The 24,437-nt window shown below is 42.4% G+C and overlaps 2 protein-coding genes across 3 annotated transcripts in view; both read left to right on the top strand.

The window, feature by feature from the left end:
• The window catches only part of niban2b (niban apoptosis regulator 2b), a 43,276-nt gene extending 32,662 nt beyond the window's left edge, over window positions 1-10,614 (top strand). The window contains exon 14 of the mRNA XM_023978958.2: window positions 6,955-10,614. Coding sequence (XP_023834726.1) covers window positions 6,955-8,054 — 1,100 coding nt within the window. The 3' untranslated portion in view covers window positions 8,055-10,614. The remainder of the gene's footprint in view (window positions 1-6,954) is intronic.
• A 3,149-nt stretch (window positions 10,615-13,763) lies between these two features.
• Window positions 13,764-24,437, top strand: part of LOC111958041 (neural proliferation differentiation and control protein 1) — a 44,368-nt gene continuing 33,694 nt past the window's right edge. Inside the window, exon 1 of one of the 2 annotated variants that reach the window (XM_023979219.2) lies at window positions 13,764-14,204. In XM_023979219.2, the coding sequence (XP_023834987.1) occupies window positions 14,102-14,204 (103 nt within the window). In that variant the 5' untranslated portion in view covers window positions 13,764-14,101. The remainder of the gene's footprint in view (window positions 14,205-24,437) is intronic. The other variant, XM_023979220.2, reaches the window with a different exon arrangement.

Raw genomic sequence — 24,437 nt, 5'->3', positions numbered from 1 at the left:
TTAGGATTCAAATCTTCTCAAACAGCTTAATATTGCTCCCACAATGTGACAGTATACAAGGCAATGTATCACATTTTTCCACCCCACACGAAGACTTTATCCCATGCACTACCTTTCAATATGAAAGTAGCTTTGCTTTTATACTTAAAAGACATTAGGCTTGTTCGATGTGAGCTTTTTTTCTTGTGTAACGTATGTGGTGCCTGCCTGTAATTCTTTAAACCTTTTTATTTTAGCAATATATGTCATWGTGGAAAAAKATGTATTAACATCCTTTTTGGTCAGTAGGTACCCAACATAACAACAGGTGGTGTGTTGGTCACTCATACAGTACCAGTCCAGAGTTTAGAYACACCTTCTCATTCAAGGGTTTTTCTTTATTTTTACTATTTTCTACGTTGTAGAATAATAGTGAAGACATTACTATGGAATCATGTAGTAACCCAAAAAGTGTTAAACAAATCAAAATATATTTGAGATTCTTCAAAGTAGCCACCCTTTGCCTTGATGACAGCTTTGCACACTCTTGGCATTCTCTCAACCAGCTTCATGAGGTAGTCACCTGGAATGCATTTTAATTAACAAGTGTGCCTTGATAAAAATGTATTTGTGGAATTTCTTTCCGCAATGCGTTTGAGCCAATCAGTTGTGTTGTGACAAGGTAGGGGTGGGGATACAGAAGATTTGGTAAAAGACCAAGTCCATATTATGGCAAGAGCAGCTCAAATAAGCAAAGATAAATGAAGTCCATCATTACTTTAACCCATTTAATCCCACATTTTTTCCAGACATGAAAATATCCAAATCATGTGTCATTAGTAACCTTATTTCATGGAAAATTAGGTGAAAAAGTGTTGGGATAGTGACCGGTGGGATAATGTGATGTATATTGAATTAACATATTTCTCCTATGCAGTCATCCAAATGTTTATATATTCCAGCCCAGTTATTAACACATGTAAAACTCTGTCACTGGTAGTCCCAAGCTTTGCCACTATAATGCCCCATCACATTCTTGTGTGACTTTTTTACATATCAAAAACCCTTATGCAACACCGATACGAATACTGAGAGCAAAGACAAAAAAAAACAACCAACATATTTCAACATTGTTACTTTATTGTAACATAGATTGTAACATTGTTACTTTAGTGCAACATGTATTGGATCATTAATATTGTAACTTTATTGTAACATTTGAACTTGTACTTTAGTGCAATATTCATTGTAACATTGTCATTGTGACATTTTAGTGCAACAGTGAATCAATTTACCTTTTTCCCCCAAAACATTGCAGTCATTTTGATTTGTCTTTTTCGTCAACTTTTTTCTTCCTAGAGTCTGCTGTACTGCTTCTCTTCACCCTTCGACTTTTCTATGTTTTCTTTTATTGGCTTGTCCAACCCTTATCTCCTTTTCTACTGTCCATGGTATTTCTTGAAGCACTCAATGTGCAGTGGCGCTTTGCATTTCTCACATGCATAGGTAGTGCGTTTGTCACAATGACGACATCTCTGGAACCGGTGCATCGTGTTGATTGGCCAGTGAGAAGCTTTGTCATGTCTTGCCTGATCTTCAACAGTAGTAGCCAGTAGAGATCTTTTTCTGTGGCTCAGTGGTTTCCTGCCAAACTTTTTCACAAGAGACTGTGCCACTATCCGTGAGAAGGTGAGCAGGTCGATGGTCCCTCCCATAACATCTCTGTAAAATAAATGTTTGTTTGAGTGCACTGTTGAGAGACCATGCAAAGATGGGCCACCACCACTTCTTAGACCTGATGGAGAAATGGTATTTTGAAACCTGTAGGTCGTGAAGGTCAACACCTCCCATGTGCTCATTGTATCAGTTAATGTATTTTGGTTGTGGGACTTTGTCAAGAGATGGCGCGACGTGCCTTTGAAAGAGGTCTCATTGTATTTCTCCTCCGTTTGTTGCCACTGTGACAATGTTATTGTCTTTCCAACGGACCAGCAACTTGCCTCCTTGGGTCAGAACCTCAGAGGTTCCCCAGGGTAACTTCATGAAGTCCTTCTGTGGCTTGAATGGGACATCAGATGATTTTGCCTCATCGTTCCAGAGCTCCCATATCCTCTTATTGTCATTTCATCGAGGAGTGCCTAGCGAAGTGAAGATGTTGTCATGAAGGAACATGCAACCTTGAGGCACCTGAGATTGCTCTGCAAGACCGAGAACGACACTGGGTCCTCCACCCAACCCAGTCTCAGGGAGGAGAGTGTGGGATCCACCATATGGCTCCATGTGATACATGTAACCACTGKATGAGGCAAGGCTCCATAGCTTGTAACCAAAACGGATTGGTTTACCTCTTATTAATTGCTTACATCCATGTCGGCCATAGTATCGGATCATGCTTTCATCCACTGACAGCCATTCCTGAAATGGCATGACTTTGTATGACTGATTGAGCTCTGAGAAGGTGGACCTAACCTTAAAAAAATGGGTCGTCAGTGATCTTTGTGTTGTCAACCACATGAACGAAGGCCATTATTCAATCAAAGCAATTTCTCCGCATTGCATCTGAAATGCTCTCATTGTGTACATCACTGTCAAGTGACCAGTACATGTGACTTCTTGGAACAGAGCTGTACCCAGATGTGATAAGGATCCCATAGTCACTGGCTTTATCAATAAGTGCATCGAGGACGTACATACCAGAAGCCATGGATTACAGGCAACATTCGCACTGAGCTAAAGGGTAGAGCTGCCGCTAGTCTAGTCCCTGTGCCCAAGAACACAAAGGCAACCTGCCTAAACGACTACAGACCCGTAGCACTCACGTCCGTRGCCATGAAGTGCTTTGAAAGGTTGGTAATGGCTCACATCAACACCATTATCCCAGARACCTGGGATAATGCTTAACTTCTCCTCTACAGTAAAATAATGTCTCTGTATTTCTGTGTCCATATGACTCATTCTGTTGGACCAAACCTCAAATGCAGGTAGGGAGTTGAAACCACTTGTCAGAGAGGAAGAAGTGATCTCTCAACTTTGTTGCTGTGAGTGACAGGGAGAAGGGCCTGGGGGGGGTGTGTGTGTGTGAACAGAGAAGAGGCGATGCAAGAGGTTTCACTCTAGCCAAAATGTCTAAAATATGCCCTATGGGCTTATTTTGGACCTAAGCTTGTCGCCCGCCTTTGAGACTACTCCCATTGTTAGGGTGAGACATGATCATATCGTCATTATATTTAGATCTCTGTTGTAAATAGGAAGGTGCACAGAAGGAGTGAAGGAGATGAGACCAAAAAGACAGCATGAGAACAAGCGAACATAATCACTCGGAAAAACAGAAAATACAAAAGTGATTCTTGCAACACAGGCATTTGGAATATTGCACAAAAACAAATGTGAATGAATCAAATTAATTTGATATCCCGTGATGTGCTCGATAGAGAAATGGTTGGATGAAGCAGAGGCTAGGCTACAAGACTGCTTTGCTAGTAAGGACTGAAATATGACTTCGCCAATAACATTGACAAGTTTACGACCTTCRTCACCGGCTTCAGAAGAAAGTGCATTGACAACGTTTAAAGTTTGCTGCTTTCCCAAACAAAAGCCCTGGATGAACACTTAGATACGCGCCAAGCTAATGGACAGAGCCACCACATATGGGGCTTTAGCAGCTAACCCTGAGGCTAGGGTCATTGCTAGGACTGCGTACAAGCAGTTATGAATTATAAAAGAGAACCCAGCCCTGGACTGCCTAACGATGCCTCTACCAGACKAACTGAATGCTTTTTTTATGCAGAGCCTTGCAAGAGGGCCCCCACTGTCCTGGAGGACTGGATGATCTCGCTCTCTGATGTCGACATGAAATTATTATTATTATATATATTTTTTAAATGGATCAACAATCCTAAGGCTGTATTCCGGGGCGCGACCTCGGAGCATGCACAGACCAGCTAGCTGGTGTCTTCAGACATTTCAGCCTCTCCCTATCTAAAATGCCCTAATGTTTCATGCTGACTACCATCATTCCTGTTCCCAAAAACTCTAAGGCAACTGAGCCGACCCCATGTGGTGAGGTTACGCAACAACACAGGGAGCCACTCCGAAGTGACTGCGTTCACAATAAGCTTTCATCAGCTGGACTCCATTCCTGTTTTCCTACTGCAATGTTCTCATGAGATGCAAGAGGTTAAAGTTGCTGAATGTGGGACTTCAGTTCCTGTCTAGTTGAGTACTGACTGTTAGGTTTTTGCTTGGAGTAGAATTCATTTTCTACTTCTGTCTCCGTCCACGATAATCGAGAATTTCAATAAGCATTTCTCTAYGGCTGGCCATGCTTTCCTCCTTGCTACCCCAACCCCGGCCAACCGCTCAGCACACCCCGCAGMTACTTGCCCAAGCCTCCCCAGCTTCTCCTTCACCCAAATCCAGATAGCAGATGTTCTGAAAGAGCCGCAAAACCCGGACCTGTACAAATCAGTTGGGCTAGACAATCTGGACCCTCTTTCTAAAATTATCTGCCGCCATTGTTGCAACCCCTATTACTAGTCTGTTCAACCTCTTTCGTATCGTCCGAGATTCCTAAAGATTGGAAAGCTGCCACGGTCATCCCCCTCTTCAAAGGGGGTGACACTCTAGACCCAAACTGTTATAGACCTAAATCCATCCTGCCCTGCCTTTCCAAAGTCTTCGAAAGCGCAGTTAAACAGATCACTGACCATTTCGAATCCCACTGTACCTTCTCCGCTGTGCAATCYGGTTTCCGAGCTGGTCACGGGTGAACCTCAGCCACGCTCAAGGTACTAAACGATATCATAACCGCCATTGATAAAAGACTACTGTGCAGCCGTCTTCATCGACCTGGTCAAGGCTTTCGACTCTGTCAATCACCGTATTCTTATTGGCAGACTCAACAGCCTTGGTTTCTCAAATGACTGCCTCGCCTGGTTCACCAACTACTTCTCCGAGTTCAGTGTGTCAAATCGGAGGGCCTGTTGTCCGGACCTCTGGCAGTCTCTTTGGGGGTACCACAGGGTTCAATTCTCGGGCCGACTCTTTTCTGTGTATATATCAATGTCGCTTTTGATGCGGGTGATTCCTTGATCCACCTCTACGCAGATGACACCATTCTATATACMTCTGGCCCTTTGGACACTTAACAAACCTCAACGAGCTTCAATGCCATACAACACTCGTTCCGTGGCCTCCAACTGCTCTTAAACGCCAGTAAAACTAAACGCATGCTCTTCAACCGATCGCTGCCCGCACCCGCCTGCCCGACTAGCATCACTACTCTGGACAGTTTTGACTTAAAATATGTGAACAACTACAAATACCTAGGTGTCTGGCTAGACTGTAAACTCTCCTTCCAGACTCATATTAAGCATCTCCAATCCAAAATTAAATCTAGAATCAGCTACCTATTTCGCAACAAAGCCTCCTTCACTCACGCCGCCAAACATACCCTCGTAAAACTGACTATCCTACTGATCCTCGACTTCGGCGACGTCATTTACAAAATAGCCTCCAACACTCTACTCAGCAAACTGGATGCAGTCTATCACAGTGCCATCTGTTTTGTCACCAAAGCCCCATATACTACCCACCACTGCGACCTCTATGCTCTTGTCGGCTGGCCCTCGCTACATATTCGTCGCCAGACCCACTGGCTCCAGGTCATCTAAGTCTTTGCTAGGTAAAGCTCCGCCTTATCTCAGCTCACTGGTCACCCTAACACCCACCCGTAGCACGAGCTCCAGCAGGTATATCTCACTGGTCATCCCCAAAGCCAACACCTCCTTTGGCTGCCTTTCCTTCCAGTTCTCTGCTGCCAATGACTGGAATGAATTGCAAAAATCGCTTTAGTTGGAGACTTAAATCTCCCTCACTAACTTTAAGCATCAGCTATCTGAGCAGCTTACCGATCGCTACAGCTGTACACAGCCCATCTGTAAATAGCCCATCCAACCTCCTACCTCATTCCATATTGTTTTTATTTACTTGTTTTGCTCTTTTGCACACCAGTATTTCTACTTGCACATCATCATCTGCACATCTATCACTCCAGTGTTAATTTGCTAAATTGTAATTACTTCGCTACTATGGCTTATTTGTCTTACCTCCTTACTCCATTTGCACACATTGTATATAGATTTTTCTATTGTGTTATTGACTGTACTTTTGTTGTACAGTCAATGTGTAGCTCTTGTTTATTGTCGCACTGCTTTTCTTATCTTGGCCAGGTCGCAGTTGTATGAGAACTTGTTCTCAACTGGCCTATCTGGTTAAATAAAGGTGAAATAAAAAATACAAATAAAACGTCCTGTCTCACACTATTCATAAAGGCAACTGGTTCACTTCCTTGTAACCCACCTCAGCGAGTTAGGGTTCAACGTATAAATCAGAAAAAGAGCACAGAATAGAATACGTAGCTAGATTCTCTCTTATCGTGCTACAGAATAACCGACATGTTCATAACCAGTGGCTATGGATGAAATGGATAAAAGTATTTGTACAAAACATACAAAAATTTACATTTTGAAACACAAAATTTGACTAAATGTGTGAACATTTAAAAATGTATGCTTATTTGGGGGAATTTAAACGGTTTACTTGTATTGCAAAAGGTTAATAAAATAAAAACGGTATGGGGTTCTTGTTAACGGACAAACGGCTCCTGACGAGAGGGGGGGGAGTTGTGTACCTCCAAGTTGATTTGCAAAGTTTTCATTGATTATTGGTGTTCTATTGGCTTAGTGATGGGAAGATTTGAATTTAACATCCCATAGTCGCGACTATACTATTTGAATGAGTTATGTATTCAGTGCATGGAATAGTACTCATGTGCTATAGCTAGGGCCCAGAGTTCTTCCTTACCAAGGTGACCTCAGTAGGGCAACTCCAGGCCGTGTTAAAAGCTTCTGCTGCTCCCGTGGTCTGTGTACAATGTCTTAATGTCTCYCTCTCTCTTCTTCCCTCTTACTGTAGCTGTCAAGGAGGCAGCAGTCCAGAGAAGACACAACCTTTACAGGGACAGCATAGTTCTGACCAGCAGTGATCCCAACCTCCACCTGCTGGGGGATAACCCTGCCATCGACTGGGCTGGGGAGTATGGGACAGGACAGGAAGAGGTGGACAGGGAGGAGACTGGGGACAGCACAGGAGGGGCGGCCCAGAGGAGGCGCAGGATGAAGCAGGTAGTCTCTATGATCCAGCTGGATGGCTCTCCCATCCTGGTCAATGAGTCCTATCTGGACATCCCCATGGTGGACAGCATTCCTGAGGAGGAGGGAGTGGACCAGAACACCGATGCCTCATCTCCAGAGAGTGTCCACCAGGAACCAGCCAAAGTTAATGGAACCAGTCTGAAAGGAAAGAGAAAGGCCCCTCCTCCTCCAGTCCAGCCAGAGAACATTCCATCCCCTGCCCTAACCAATGGCTCTGTCCTAGAAGGTGAGCCGGCGACAATCTTGAGTGAGGCCCCAGAGGTACAGACCAAAATCTCAGATGTACCCCAGGAAGCTGAGTGTGCGATGAAGTCCCCAGAGGCRAAGAGCTTTTTACACGACCCTGAGAGCACAGCGTCAGCCATCGAGAGTGCCATACGGGAGATTGAGAATGCAGTGCAGGGAGAGGACAGCGAGCTAGCTGTGGAGGTGGCTGTACTGGAGGCAGTGGCAGAAGTTTCACCCTCAAGCCAGAAGGATAGTGTACCCTTAAGCAAAGAGGAGGAATCTTTAAAACCAATTCATCAGGAGGCACTGGCACCAACAGCTTTTAGCCAMGAGGAAAGCACACCTTCCAGTTTAGAGGAGGTATCTTCCTCACWCTCTACTCAGACTAGGGTAGCAGCAAAAGAGGAGATCCCCACACCAACAGCCCTGGAGACGGAGCCAGTCCCTGTCCCAGGACCAATGCCAGAGGAGGTAGAGACCACTTCAGTAGTCAGTTCAGAGTTGGAAMAGGCAACAGTGGATTTGGGCTCCCTGTCCCCGCCACATGACRACAGTGGCTTCCAGTCTCTCACCAGTGAGGCGGTGAAGAAGGTGGATGATGCTGCCCCAGTACAGAGGGGCCAGAGGCAGTAGAGGTGGTCCCTGAGGCAGGGGGTGATGGCGTGACTGTGGCCCAGTAGGGAACAGCAGCACAGAACAATGACTCTGAGACCGGAAAGGAGAAGGACTCCGGGAAGGCAGAGAGTCAGTGAGGAATTAGTCCTCGTTTAGGCTGTATGCTGGCATTGATTTAAATGTGTTTTTTTTYTGAAGACAGGCATATTATACTACATAAACCTAATCTCACAAAAGCATAGACAATTTAATACATGGAAAATGGTTTGTATACAGTAGTTTTTCCATTAGATCAACTGATTGGTTTACACCTTCAAGATAATTCTAATAAGTTCTAAACTTTTTTATTTTTTGTACACATTATCCACCAATACTAAATCAGTCTGTACCTTAGGTGGGGCTCAAGTACAACTTGAATGTCTAAATATTGTTTTTGTGTTTCCTATATTTTGACAGACATTCCAACTGATAAAGCATGTGCATTCCATTCAACCCACATTCCAATTGATAACATGTCATTGTAGCCCGAGTGCCAGATATGTTTGTGCGCTCATGTCAACTTATTGTCACTCATTGTCATGCCAAACATGGCTTGATAATGAATGGAACTGACAAGCGCACAAACAGATTTGGGACCAGGCTATGTGTGTATTGCATTACATCCACACAAGGGGAACTCATTCCATGATGCTTTTTTGGTATATATTCACTGTGTAGTGAATGATGAGGATGATTGAAGGACCCAGTTGTCCTCGTCATGGTGTTCTGTAAATATGAAATTGCACAATTCAGGTGCTGTTCTTGGTTGGGTATACAGAATCTTAGACACCTTCCTAATATTGAGTTGCACCCCCTTTCCCCTCAGAACCGCCTCAATTTGTCAGGGCAGGGACTCTACAAGGTGTCATGCGTTCCACAGGGATGCTGGCCCATGTTGACTCCAATGCTTCCCACAGTTGTCAAGTTGTTTTGATTCTTTGTGGGTGGTGGACCATTCTTGATACACACAGGAAACTGTTGAGCGTGGAAACACCCAGCAGCGTTACAGTTCTTGACACAAACCGGTGCGCCTGGCACCTACTACCACTTCCGGTTCCAAGACACTTAAATCTTGTCTTGCTCATTCACCCTCTGAATGGCACACATCCACAATCTGTCTCAAGGCTTAAACATCMTTCTTTAACMTGTCTCCTCCCCTTCAGCTATACTGATTTGAAGAGGATTTAACAAGTGACATCAATAATTGATCATAGCTTTCACCTGGATTTACCTGGTCAGTCTCATGGAAAGGACAGGTGTCCTTAATGTTTTGTACACCGTGTATAATCAGTGGCATCATTGATTTGTTTAAAGTTTGCTTAGTTAACCCTCTGATCTGCACTACTGCTCAACCAGTTGGCTTAACCCTGAATCTACATGCTGTCAAGTGTGCGGCTTACCCACGGTGTTAAATTGTATTTGGATTGGACCACGGCAAGGTGTGCAAAGCTAGAGCTAGCCATAGTGAAATAAAAATCAGAGTATTTATTCCGTAGATTCAACGACCAATATGTCCTTGTTATCTTATTGGTGTTTGTATGTCCCACATCTTTCATACAGTTGCTCTCTGAAGTTTCCTGTCAGTTTAATCTGTTTTATTATCAGAGGATTTCAAATACTGTTGTAATCGTGCATCAGTCTGCAATAATCTTCTGGGGTATTTGATGGGAAGGTGCCTGGGAATCAAGCAATCCTGTAGTAATCGTGCCTTATGGAATACTGGAAAACATTGCGTTCAAAGTACTTTTTTAAAATGTTCTATTTCAAATTGAAATGACAGTCGAACATAATGATGTGCACAACTGTTCTGTTATATCATGGCAAAATATGACATCAAATGAGTAATGCTATTTATATGTTGTCCTTAATATTTGACCATTTATTATTGATATGACTGGGAATACCTCAGTTCTGACATTGAATGGCTCCTAACAGAAAAAGCCTCTGTACATGCAGTATTAAATACATTGTTGGCCCTTTTCACCACCATAGTCATTCTTTTTACAAAGACTATAGTACAAAATMCATATCTTCAGTGATATACATGGTTTCCCCCCCATTTTGTTTTCTTCTATTTATTATGTATTCCACACTGCCTTATGTCCCTGTCCCCAACCCATCCCTTTTGATGAGCMTACTTTTAGATTTGTTTTACTCAATGTCATACAACAGACTGTTATTGATCCATAAATAATTATTGATTTAAGTATGTTGGTCTGTTATGGTTTTCCATTGGAACACAGGTTTGTTAAAGGGGACAATCTGGGATTTGAAAAACAACAGTGGGCTTCCTGACACTATTGTTGGTAAACAGATGAGGGATGGAGAAATGTTACCACTCAAATTCCAAAATGGATGTGCCAATCGCAGATTTCCCTCTTTTGAAATGGTTGTTAGGTTCACGTGGAGCAGTATTTAAGCTTGCATTCACATTGACTGTCATAATTCCAAATGTATTTTACTCCATTGTTTGTAAGCAATGCAATTGTAAACATGGTTAAAAGTATAAATAAAAACAAATCAATATGGTTAAAATGTATCATTGAAGGTCATTCCTTGTGTCCATAGCCCTGTCTATGAATGTGAGATCGGTTCCATTTCTCCAGCCCCATCCCTGTGCATCTGTTCAAAACAGTGGTGGGGTGCCTGCTTTGTTGTTTGAACTGCAGATTGCCTGGTTTGCGTTTCTCATAGATTGGTTCATGCATATCTGGTGAACTGTCTGAAGGGAGACTTCAGAAGAGGGCAATGTAGTAGCCATAGATGAATTGTCTGTTTTAGGAAATGCCAACTGTAGAGACTACAGGTCTACTACGAAGGTATAGTATGTATAACCCACATTAAATAGCGATCTTCCACGAACCAAATGAAAGATCCCTCCCCCTTGGTGTCACGTCATATGCACTTGATGTATGAATCATCAATGTGCACTAAGAGATTATTTTCATCCTTGGAAAAAATAGCAAAGTGCTATTTATGAACACAATTTCTCTCAGAACTGGGGGAAGGCACTAGAACTGGGTTCCCCAACTGGTGGCCTGTGGGTTAAAAAAAATATTGTTAGACGTAAAAACACCAGCAAATTAGCTCTAACTGAGTGTAATTTTGGAAATCTGTTAAAGTATTCCCACGCATAGTACAGCGACATGTGATCGTATACAAATCAGTGGCAGTCAGTGACATTTAAAATGAGGGAGGGGGATTTTTATTAATTTTCATAAGCATGGCCTTATTTCTATTACAGCATATTGGATGACTGTCATTCATATTTCATTCACCCAGCTCAAATGTAACGTTGGTGGGTTCAGGCTACTACATGATACTAACATTTTCCCTATACCCATGATGACATTGCTACAACCTAGCCTATGAATTAAAGTACAACGTAGGTGCAAAGGTCAAGAGAAATGTTTGTAATCAAGGTGACCGACGGTGACACATTCAGTACCGCCTTGCACACTCTTGCCTGCATCTAGCTGATCTAGGATGAAATCATTAGTCCAACAGTTGCAAACGAGAGTTTCTGTTGAACAAATTCAGGTATCTTTGTTCCATTTGCTTCCGTTTTAAGAAACATTTTCAACCGAATCGACGGAATGAATACAGCCCTAATCGCATGCAAACACAGATCAATTTCATAGCAGCCACATTCAAACAGCATGAACATTTTGCATGAACACATTGCTGATCTTATCTACGTGCTCTCCTCTCACCTTTTTCCTTCACTTATGGACTTCGGTGCACAACACAGCTGTCTGACCAGGTGAAAAAACCTTTCCAAACCATATAACCGCTACCCTCAGCCTGCATTGTCACCATATTAGCTAACGACCTTATTAACGTCATACTCAACATGTCTACCATTTTATTTATTTAACCTTTTATCAGGGAGTCATACTGAGATGAAGGCCCTAAATTACATAAAATATAAAAACAAAATGCAAGCAGAAAAACAATATCGTAAAAAACAAACATCAGTAATAAGGTCCTCAATCAGCTAGAACTAACGCCTTCGTAAACCCGCTACAATCATGCAATACAGTTTCAGTTGGTGGCAATAAATTAAAACCAAAAGATTACCTTGACTTGGAAGAGTTCCAGTGTTGGATAGCCACAGCCAGCTAGCTAACATAGCATCCCTCTGTTATAGCCAGCTAGCTAACATAGCATCCCTCTGTTATAGCCAGCTAGCTAACATAGCATCCCTGCTGTTAATAGCCAGACTAGCTAACATAGCATCCCTCTGTTATAGCCAGCTAGCTAACATAGCATCCCTCTGTTATAGCCAGCTAGCTAACATAGCATCCCTCTGTTTTGAGCCGGGTGTTTGAAAAGTGATACAAATACAACTAAGTATAGTGCTCTCTCGCTTCATTGTTAAAGTAATGAATTTGTTCAAAACGGTCTTTCCCTACATTTTATCCACTGCAGTCCTAGCTAGCTGTAGCTTATGTTTTCAGTACTAGATTCATTCACTGATCCTTTGATTGGGTGGATAACATGTAAGTTCATGCTGCAAGAGCTCTGACAGGTTGGAGGACATCCTCTGGAAGTTAGCATTTATGTGTAAGTCTATAGAATGGGGTGAGAACAATGAGCCTCCTAGGTTTTGTATTGAAGTCATTGAACCCAGAGGAGGACGGAAACTAGCTGTCCTCCGGCTACCACATGACGCTACCCTACAGAGTGTTGTTGAGGCTATTGTAGACCTTCATTGCAAAACAGTGTTTTAAACAATTATTTGATGACGTGAATATATTTAGTATAGTTTAATCTAAAAATTATAACATGTTTCACTGTATTTATGAAATTCACTGAGGATAGTCTTCGACTTCCTCTTGAGGTTTGAAATTATTGTTTTAGTGTCTGCTTCTTGCGGTCAATTTGCAGTTTACAAACTATTTGTAATTATGTTCAGGCCCCCTGACCATCCGCTCAATTAAAAATTGTCCTGGGGCTAAATGTAGTTCATGATCCCTGCACTAGAAGCACTAGTCTAGTGTCTTATGAAAATGCATATTTTTCTCTTCTGTACTGTCTATTATATTGACTAGATAGCCAAGTGACTGCTCACAATGGAAATACATGTCCTCAAAGATGAAACGCAGGCGGTAGGAGGCGAGATCAGATGGGACCGTCGTAGCCAAGGAGAGGGCAGATACGCCATAGAGATAGAGGACTCATCTTTGTATCTGTGACATTATAGCGTCTGTGACCGCATGGGCAGCACCATTGAGGCTATCTCCATTTTAATGTAGTCAGTTGTATTTGTCTTCATTGGCTGATTGCGCCCAACTCATAGGAATCCCCACCCAGTTGACTACTTTAAAATAGTGGAAGCCCTCATTGGCAACGTCCATACTAAAACGGGTAATATCCATGATGAGTCCTCTATCTCTATGAAAAGAGGCACAACTCTGATAAAGTATTTTTTCAAAGTTGCCAAAATGCCACGTGCGTCCACTTATCAGTGCATTTGTAACAACCTAACCATTACGAAACGTGTATTCGATCAAATAAACCTCACGTAGCAAATTAGCAATTAAATGTTTTGTTGCCAAATTCGACACTCACAGACCTCCATACAAAGATTCCTCACTTCGTGGTATTATTTTCGTGGGCGGAGTAAAACCTCTCCCTTCGCCTCTTTCCCCTCCGCCTGTAATTGCGGCTTTGCGTACGGCAAAACGGATTAGGAGAGCGTTGTGACGACATCGTCTACGTGCGGCTCTCACCAAAGACCGACAGCTCAGCAATAACAGCCCTCACAGTCGTTTCTTCAAGCTTCACCCAATATAGCGCTCAACTCAATGGGATCCTGCGCAAAACACAGAGGAGACGACATCGTTCATCATCGCTCTATTACCGAATCTGATAACTGCAACTGAGCGCTACTCCGCATTCGGACTACATATTTACAGAAGCTGAACACATTTCCTGAGCTTCCTTCTGCAGTAAGGGAATGGGGGTATGACCGACCCCCGAATCCCAACTCTGTTCTATCAGTTGTAGGAGCGCTTTGCAGCATGCTATCGCCGAGAAGAGGGGTCGATCACAGGCCCGCCGCTACGCTTCTAACCCAGGTTGCTGTTATTGCAATGTTCGTGTCTATGAGCGCTTGCATGCCAGGTAAGAACAACACTTTTAATATGAAGTCGGCGCATGTTTTGCGCACATTTATTAAAGTTGATGTGGATGATGTCATATGCTGTCAATTAAAACATATTTACAGATGTTATCGCGTTCCCTAACATATAGTAACATATGATAGGCCTACACTAACTAATGAAAATATAACTGTTATCTGACCATAGGCTATTTTAGAATTTAAAAGTGATATTTCAATTGGTGTGTATTCCCATTTGTGAATGTTATGTGTTTAAGCACGCAACTTCAGAGCACCTGTGGTTTCTGTGAGGCTTGTTTTTGAAATCCCCCTTCAGTTTTTTGGGGATAGCTCAATTCATAGTGCATAGCACAGACTACACATGAGATATTTGGGTCATGTTTCAATAAATTCTATGTATCTGAAACGGTGTACCTCAAACACTGACATATTACCCTGGGGGAGGGTGGTGACGCATCTGGCTGGGGATGACCTGATAAGATGTGACGTATGGCATGTCTGTGGACACTCACACTTAAACAGTAATTACTAGAGCCATATATAAATGGCCGTTACTGACTAGTGACTACATTGCATGATTACCAGAAGGCCGGGAACCTTTATTAGGTTACAAGCCTGGACTACACGACTGCAAAATGCATTACAATGATACCATGTATCATATCATCCATATGTAGACACTTGGACGGACACACACACACTTGAGTATAGTGAGGTCATGTATTGTCACCCGTGAGGTATCTTATCTTCGTGGTGAAATGGAAACTGGCTATCAGTAGGCAAGCTGTTCTGTGACACACTCCCCCTGTCAGAGAGACTAACCCTATTCAAGTCATTGGTCAGAGGTACTATGTCCATTCCAGTGATGGTATTTATGCTGTCCTGTGACACATTCCCCCTGTCAGAGAAACCAGCAGAGATCTTCTGTGTATAAAGGGCAAAAATGCATCTAATGACGCACTTTGCTGTTCTACGACTGGTCTGAGGCAGTCGGTAAATAACAAGCGTTTTAAAGTGCAACTTTACTAATGATGGTTTTGGGAAACAGCTTGGAGATTTAACGATGCTCCTACGAAGGTTCTAACGATGAGTTTAGCCTTAAGATGCTTTTGGGAAACTGTGCCCTGTATATTTTGCTCCAACCCTAATCTAGCACACCTGATTTAAAACATGGGTTGATAAGCTGAATCATGTTAGTTACAACTTGGGTTGGAGCAAAAACCCACAGGAGGGTAGCTCTCCAGGAATAGGGTTGGAGAACCCTGTTCTAGGCTGTCCTCTAACACATTCTCCCTGTCAGAGAAACCACAGAAATAGATTCACTAGAATGGGAATCCCTATTCAAGTCAATGGTCAGAGTTTCCCGTGTGGCTCAGTTGGTAGAGCATGGAGCTTTAATAGTTTTTTTTCCCCCTTCAGAGAAATTAGCCATCAAATTCCCTGAGAATACATTACCGGTACATAATATGAATAAACAATACTCCAAGCTGCAGCTTCATACTACTTGTCAAACATAATGGATGTTTGGTCCAAATCAGATGTTGGGTACTACATGTATTGAATATTATACGAATCCTTCTAAATTGAAATTACTTGTGTCAGTGTAAAATGTATCCCAAACAAAAAAACATTGATTTCAAAGTTAATATATCATACAACTCAATGCACAAAGATGACTTTTAACAATTTACACTGATCATTTTACAAAAACACATTCACTGGAAGAACTGTGAAGATGCAGAGTTTAGTAAAATGATTTTGGTAAAATCTTCCTCAGTTTTTTTTTGTGTCCACGTTTTCAAAAATATCTGCTCCGAATTAAGATTCAACGACATATGCAGAAAGAATGGGGTGTCAGCTATGACATGACACATTGACTTTAAAACACTCTTTTGGTTATTGAAATACAGTAAGTGAAGTGGATTTACACTTGTTAACGGAATTGCAGTAACGGAATTTCATTATATGTCCATGATCTGTACTACACAGAAATGCATAATTATGCATATGAATGTCATTCTCTTCATGTTGATGTATCCTGAATAGGTACACAAAGGTAGAAATATGCAATATCACCCTTTGCATATTTGGTTATTATTCTACATGCTGGCTATTATTTTAATGAGCTCTACAAGACTAAATTTGATTGGCACGGGCAAGACCAAATCTGAACCAGACATTGTCGTCTGTTTCACAAGTTTGTACATCAAAGTACAGCACAGTAGAGCTCAATAAAGTACAGTATTGTACTGAACTCTACTGTGCTGACCAAACGTGTGAATCCAACTGTTTGTGACTACTATGATTTCCCATTGTAGCCAATTCAATTGCAGAAATTCCTTTACCGATTCTTTTGGGGGGGGGGGGAATGTCGAGTTTTAATCACATAATAATTCATAAACAAAATTGATATCAGTAAAAACACTAATTCATAGGTCTACCTTTACTTGTTAGCTCTGTGAACTTTCATTATCCTCTGTCCTCATGAGATAAATTAGAAAAGATCTTAAAGATATGTGGGTTTTTTGGTAACAGAATTTCAAGGCATAAGGCAATGTTTCTTAAACTTACAGAAGGCAGAAACATTTATTCATATTAGCTGGCAGGGGTCTTCAATATCATTGTGTTTTGATGTATTTCTTATACCTTTAATACTACTACCTTTTCTATCTGTTTGACCAAAAGCCTTTGCTAATTCTACATTTTTAGGATGGAAAATGGTTAAACTATATGTGTGTGTGTGTGTGTGTGTATATATATCAAAACATGTAGCTTTCATTTGACACCCAATTTGACATGCTCATATGAACTTCACATGTTGGTGCTCATGGGTTATTTTACATGACCAATGGCCAATTTGGGTGCAATCAGTTAGGCTTAATGTCTTTTAAAAAGATAATGTTGCAGGAATTCTTATGTTTCTAACTACAGAAACCCTTTCAGAACAATCTGAGAGGGTGGGTGTCATGGCTTGCTGAAATGAAATGGAACGACCCTGTTGTGAGCTCTTAAGCACAGGTAGCAATGACAGACTGGGGTGTCCTAATTTGTACCCCCTTCCATTTTACAGTGCACTACTTTCGACCAGAGCTCAAAGGGTGGTCGGAAGTAGTTTGCTATATAGGGTGTCATTTGGGACTTAACCTGGGTCTGCGAGGTCTGTGCTGCTGTGGATAGAAGGACTGAGAGGAGAGCACAGGCTTCTGTTAAGGCTGTAAAATGGAGATTATAACCTGATTATAGTGCCGTAGAGGAGAGCACTACAACTGTATAGTATTCTGCTCCTTAAAAGAGATGTGCTGGGCTTACACTGCCGTCCTGCACACACTCTCTCCTTATGTCCAAAAAAAGACTGTTTTTAGAGAGAAACAGTTTCTGGCATTATGTTTTAGAGTGAAGCAGTTTCAGACCATTGGGTGACTTTTTGTCCCTGTGCCAGAGGGAGGCCCCATTGTTAAAATTCAGATATAGAATGTGGGTTTGTTTCTCCAGTCATTTGGGTAGGAAATAGGATGCAACCTCTGACTGTTCAAGGAAACCATAGGCTTTGTCCAACTCTTCTTGGAAGAGATGCCACTTGGAATACCAGAAGCACAATTAAAAGGCTATCAATGATAATTGAGAATAAGGGGATTGACATTTAGTGTTGAGAGAAGAGAACGTTTCTGGGGGAAATCGATTGCTTTGTCGCCGTGGAGATGTTGAATTTGTTGTTTTGCTGATGCCCCAAGAGGAGGAGAGGTAGATGAAAGGGGGGAGATGATGTAGGAGAGATGGATGAATGAAAAGGTTAGCTGCCAAGGTTTATTAGATGCTGTGGAGCGTAACCGGGGCAACACGACCAGGGCAGTTCTGTTTCTTTCCCCGAAGGCGTTGGTTTTGGGAGCGAGACCGAATTTGGTTTCTTCATCTCACCTGCCTCTTGTTGTCTTACAGGCTCTCACGTCTGCAGAGGTCTTGGCTTTAGCCTCAAAAACAAGTGCATGGACTTGCTGTTACTGGCAGTCTTAGGGCTTTTTTTACACAAAAAATATTTGAAGTAAGATTTTTTCATGTATTTCCTGGCCCAGTGTTTTGTTGTTGTGTGGAAGTGAATGGAAAATGTCAATCGACTGACGTCACACATGGTGAACTAACTGGCCTGCTTGCTGCCTGTCAGCAGCTTTCAGATCTTATCGTGTCACAAAAGAATGACCAAATGTTAGATTTAGAGGTTCCAAAACGTGTCTGCTGTGCTGTGTGCGTCTTGCATATCTTTGCTCTTCTTGAATCCTCCTTTCTATTCTGAAGAGAGAATATAACCAAAATCATTTGAATGATAGGTTAATAGTTTTGAGACTTAGATATTTTCCATTGCAGAGTTCTGTTCCCAGAAACACTTATATCCTATGAAGATCATTTCAACCACATCCTCAAATGAAGATTTAAATGTATTTAACTAGGCAAGTCAGGGGACCATGTCTAATAATTTAGTCAGGCACTGGAATAGAAGCCTAACTGATTCCCGGCCGCTGTCACACAACCCTGATCAATGGGAATCATTTGAATCAATTCTATTTAAGTCTTCATGATTTACTGATATCAGGGATATTAGTGTGTATTATCAATCATTCATTAGGCTGTATTCTGTAATGCCTGAATCTGTTTGACTTAACATTTTAATGTTGATCGGTAAATCAACATTCCAGTAACCAGATGGAAATAACATATTTGTGCTTTTAATACCAAAAACATAACAGGACACCTACTACTACTCTGTTTATGAATACTCATTCATCTTATGTCATATTTTCCCATCATGACTAGGAATTGCTTTATGCCCAATCTGGATGAACAGAGGTGAAATAATGTGAAGTGCATTAAGAATAGAATGGGGAAAATAAAGTATATTGTAGAGGGAACATTCTTTGTCATATCTTTTTTACATTTATGCCTTAAAAAAACATTTTAATATCTCTTCTCTCATGTCACTGTGACATTCTGGATGGCTAAACAAGGACACGAAGTCCTCCTTGCATATGGCAGATTAAGTGCATAAGTCAAACCAGTCCATCTCTTGCCATATTTAAGGTGGACTTTTTGTGTCCTTGTTTAGTCTTGCAGAATGCCACAGTGACTCACAGGAGAGAAGATCCAGTAAATTAATAGGTAGTGTGAAAATACATATCAGGCAGGCAGCTGGGGCTATCTGTGTTATTATACAATACACTCTGGAGGGGGGCTCAATGACTTTCAATGGTTCACATGGACTCACGCCTGTAGGTTGTCTCAGGTGAGATCAGATCGCACTCACTACTAGACATTGTTCTGGGAATATTCAATGTCATTACCCTAGAAATAGATTCGATTTCAATGTTCAATACTGCAGATCAAATCACGTCCCCAGTCGACTTTCCCTTCATATGCAGTAGCGATTGAGCCTGGCCACGCGGTTACTGCTGAGCCTGGCCACGCGGTTACTGCTGAGCCTGGCCACGCGGTTACTGCTGAGCCTGGCCACGCGGTACTGCTGAGCCTGGCCACGCGGTTACTTTCTGAGCCTGGCCACGCGTTACTTCTGAGCCTGGCCACGCGGTTACTGCTGAGCCTGGCCACGCGGTTACTGCTGAGCCTGGCCACGCAGTTACTGCTGAGCCTGGCCACGCGGTTACTGCTGAGCCGAGCCCCGCCCCGGGGCGCCTGGCCACGCGGTTACTGCTTGAGCCTGGCCACGCGGTTACTGCTGAGCCTGGCCACGCGGTTACTTCTGAGCCTGGCCACGCGGTTACTTGCTGAGCCTGGCCAACGCGGTTACTGCTGAGCCTGCCACGCGGTTACTGCTGAGCCTGGCCACGCGGTTACTGCTGAGCCTGGCCACGCGGTTACTGCTGAGCCTGGCCACGCGGTTACTGCTGAGCCTGGCCACCCGGTTACTGCTGAGCCTGCAGTATAGCTCGCTCACTGACAAAATACCTGGAAAAATTCTACGTAATACACTTGAGACCATGACCACTAGACCATATATGTAGGGCTAACCGTAGCCTATTCTGAGACCATGGCCACTAGACCCATATATGTAGGGCTAAGCGTAGCCTATTCTGAGACCATGACCACTAGACCATATATGTAGGGCTAAGTGTAGCCTATTCTGAGACCATGACCACTAGACCCATATTTGTAGGGCTAACCGTAGCCTATTCTGAGACCATGGCCACTAGACAGATTCTTTTGGTTATGTACTGTATATGGACACCTGCTCGTTGAACATCTCATTCCAAAATCATGGGCATTAATATGGAGTTTCTCCCCTTTTTGATGCTGTAACAGCCTCCACTCTTCTGGGAAGGCTTTCCACTAGATGTTGGAACATTGCTGCGTGGACTTGCTTCCATTCAGCCACAAGAGCATTAGTGAGGTCGGGCACTGATGTTGGGGGACTAGGCCTGGCTCGCAGTCGGCGTTCTAATTCATCCAAAAGGTGTTCGATGGGGTTTATGTCAGTGCTGCGTGCAGACCAGTCAAGTTCTTCCACACCGATCTCGACAAACCATTTCTGTATGGACCTCGCTTTACACAGGAGCATTGTCATGCTGAAACAGGAAAGGGACTTCCCCAAGCTGTTGCCACAAAGTTGGAATGGTCTAGAATGTCAATGTAGCGTTAAGATCTCCCTTCACGGAAACTAAGGGGCCTAGCCCAAACCATGAAACACAGCCCCAGACCATTGTTCCTCCTCCACCAAACTTCACAGAGTGCACTGCATTGGGGCAAGTAGCGTTCTCTTGGCACCCGCCAAACAGATTCGTCCGTCAGACTGCCAGACTGTAAAGCGTGATTCATCACTACAGAGTCCAATGGCAGCAAGCTTTACACCATTCCAGCCAACAATTGGCATTGCTCATGGTGAACTGGCCAAGGATTTCGACTCTGTCAATCACCGCATTCTTATCGGCAGACTCAACAGGCTTGGTTTCTCAAATGACTGCCTCGCCTGGTTCACCAACTACTTCTCAGATAGAGTTCAGTGTGTCAAATCGGAGGGTCTGTTGTCCGGACCTCTGGCAGTCTCTATGGGGGTGCCACAGGGTTCAATTCTTGGGCCACTCTTTTCTCTGTATACATCGATGTCGCTCTTGCTGCTGATGATTCTCTGATCCACCTCTACGCCGACAACACCATTCTGTATACCTCTGGCCCTTTGGACACTTAACAAACCTCCAGACGAGCTTCAATGCCATTCAACACTCATTCCGTGGCCTCCATCTGCTCTTCAATGCAAGTAAAACTAAATGTATGCTCTTCAACCGATCGCTAGTCTGGACGGTTCTGACTTAGAATATGTGGACAACTACAAATACCTAGGTGTCTGGTTAGACTGTAAACTCTTCTTCCAGACTCACATTAAGCATATCCAAAATTAAATCTATAATCGGCTTCCTATTTCGCAACAAAGCATCCTTCACTTATGCTGCCAAACATACCCTCGTAAAACTGACTATCCTACCGATCCTTGACTTCGGCGATGTCATTTACAAAATAGCCTCCAACATTCTACTCAGAAAATTGGATGTAGTCTATCACAGTGCCATCCGTTTTGTCACAAAAGTCCCGTATACTACCCACCACTGCGACCTGTATGCTCTCGTTGGCTGGCCCTCGCTTCATATTTGTCGCCAAACCCACTGGCTCCAGGTCATCTATAAGTCTTTGCTAGGTAAAGCCCCGCCTTATCTCAGCTCACTAGTCACCATAGCAGCACCCACCCGCAGCATGCGCTCCAGCAGGTATATTTCACTGGTCATCCCCCAAAGCCAACTCCTCTTTGGCTGCCTTTCCTTCCAGTTCTCTGCTGCCAATGACTGGAACGAATTGCAAAAATCGCTGGAGCCTTATCTCCCTCACTAACTTTAAGCATCAGCTGTCAGAGCAGCTTACCAATCATTGCACCTGTACATAGCCCATCTGTAAATAGCCAACCTAACTACCTCATCCCCATATTGTTATTTATTTTTTTGCTCCTTTGCACCCCAGTATCTCTACTTGCACCATTCATCTGCACTAGAGATCGACCGATTTTAATTAGGACCGATTTTCAAGTTTTCATAACAATCGGTAATCGGCATTTTTGGACACCGATCATGGCCGATTACATTGCACTCCACGAGGAGACTGCGTGGCAGGCTGACTACCTGTTATGCGAGTGCAGCAAGGAGCCACGGTAAGGTGCTAGCTAGCATTAAACGTATCTTATAAAAAACAATCAATCTTAACATAATCACTAGTTAACTACACATGGTTGATGATATTACTAGTTTATCTAGCTTGTCCTGCGTTGCATATAATCGATGCGGTGCCTGTTAATTTATCATTGAATCACAGCCTACTTCGCCAAACGGGTGATTTAACAAGCGCATTAGCGAAAAAGCACTGTCGTTGCACCAATGTGTACCTAACCATAAACATCAACGCCTTTCTTAAAATCAATACACAAGTATATATTTTTAAACCTGCATATTTAGTTAATATTGCCTGCTAACATGAATTTATTTTAACTAGGGAAATTGTGTCACTTCTCTTGCGTTCTGTGCAACAGGGTCAAGGTATATGCAGCAGTTTGGGCCGCCTGGCTCGTTGCGAACTGTGTGAAGACCATTTCTTCCTAACAAAGACAGCCATCAAACGGGGGATGATTTAACAAAAGCGCATTTGCGAAAAAAGCACTGTCGTTGCACCAATGTGTACCTAACCAAAAACATCAATGCCTTTCTTAAAAGCAATACACAGAAGTATATTTTTTTAAACCTGCATATTTAGTTAAAATAAATTCATGTTAGCAGGCAATATTAAACTAGGGAAATTGTGTCACTTCTCTTGCGTTCATTGCACGCAGAGTCAGGGTATATGCAACAGTTTGGGCCACCTGGCTCGTTGCGAACTAATTTGCCAGAATTTTACGTAATTATGACATACATTGCACAACCTTCAATGTTAACAGCAATATTTAGACTTATGGATGCCACCCGTTCGATAAAATACGGAACGGTTCCGTATTTCACTGAAAGAATAAACGTTTTGTTTTCGAAATGATAGTTTCCGGATTTGACTATATTAATGACCTAAGGCTTGTATTTGTGTGTTATTATAATTAAGTCTATGATTTGATAGAGCTGTCTGACTGAGCAGTGGTAGGCAGCAGGAGGCTCGTAAGCATTCATTCAAACAGCACTTTACTGCGTTTGCCAGTAGCTCTTCGCAATGCTTCAAGCATTGCGCTATTTATGACTTCAAGCCTATCTACTCCCGAGATTAGACAGGCAATACTATAGTGCCTATAAGAACATCCAATAGTCAAAGGTATATGAAATACAAATGGTATAGAGAGAAATAGTCCTATAATAAGTACAACCTAAAAGTTCTTACCTGGGAATATTGAAGAATCATGTTAAAAGGAACCACCAGCTTTCATATGTTCTCATGTTCTGAGCAAGGAACTTAAACGTTAGCTTTTTTACATGGCACATATTGCACTTTTACTTTCTTCTCCAACACTTTGTTTTTGCATTATTTAAACCAAATTGAACATGTTTCATTATTTATTTCAGACTAAATAGATTTTGATGTATTATATTAAGTTAAAATAAGTGTTCATTATTCATTCAGTATTGTTGTAATTGTCATTATTACAAATAAATTACAATATATATATATATATATATATATATATATATATATATATATATATATATATAAAAATCGGTATCAACTTTTTTTGGTCCTCCAATAATCGGTATCCGCGTTGAAAAATCATAAATCGGTCGACCTCTATTCTGCACATCTATCACTCCCGTGTTTAACTGCTAAATTGTAATTATTTTGCCACTATGGCCTATTTATTGCCTTACCTCCCTAATCTTACTACATTTGCACACACTGTATATAGACTTTTCTATTGTGTTATTAACTGTACGTTTGTTTATCCCATGTGTAACTCTGTTGTTTGTGTCACAATGCTTTGCTCTATCTTGGCCAGGTTGCAGTTGTAAATGAGAACTTGTTCTCAACTGGCCTACTTGGTTAAATAAAGGTGAAATAAAATAAAAAATCTTAGTCTTGTGTGCGGCTGCTCAGGCGTTGAAACCCATTTCATGAAGCTCCAGACGAAGTTCTTGTGCTGACGTTGCTTTCAGAGGCAGTTTTGAACTCGGTAGTGAGTGTTGCAACCGAGGACAGACGATTTTTACACGTTACGTGCTTCA

This window comes from Salvelinus sp. IW2-2015, linkage group LG33 (assembly GCF_002910315.2).
Source record: "Salvelinus sp. IW2-2015 linkage group LG33, ASM291031v2, whole genome shotgun sequence".
NCBI lineage: Eukaryota > Metazoa > Chordata > Actinopteri > Salmoniformes > Salmonidae > Salvelinus > Salvelinus sp. IW2-2015.
The sequence above is the reverse complement of the archived record's forward strand: the minus strand, read 5'-3'. Positions and strand labels throughout refer to the sequence as shown.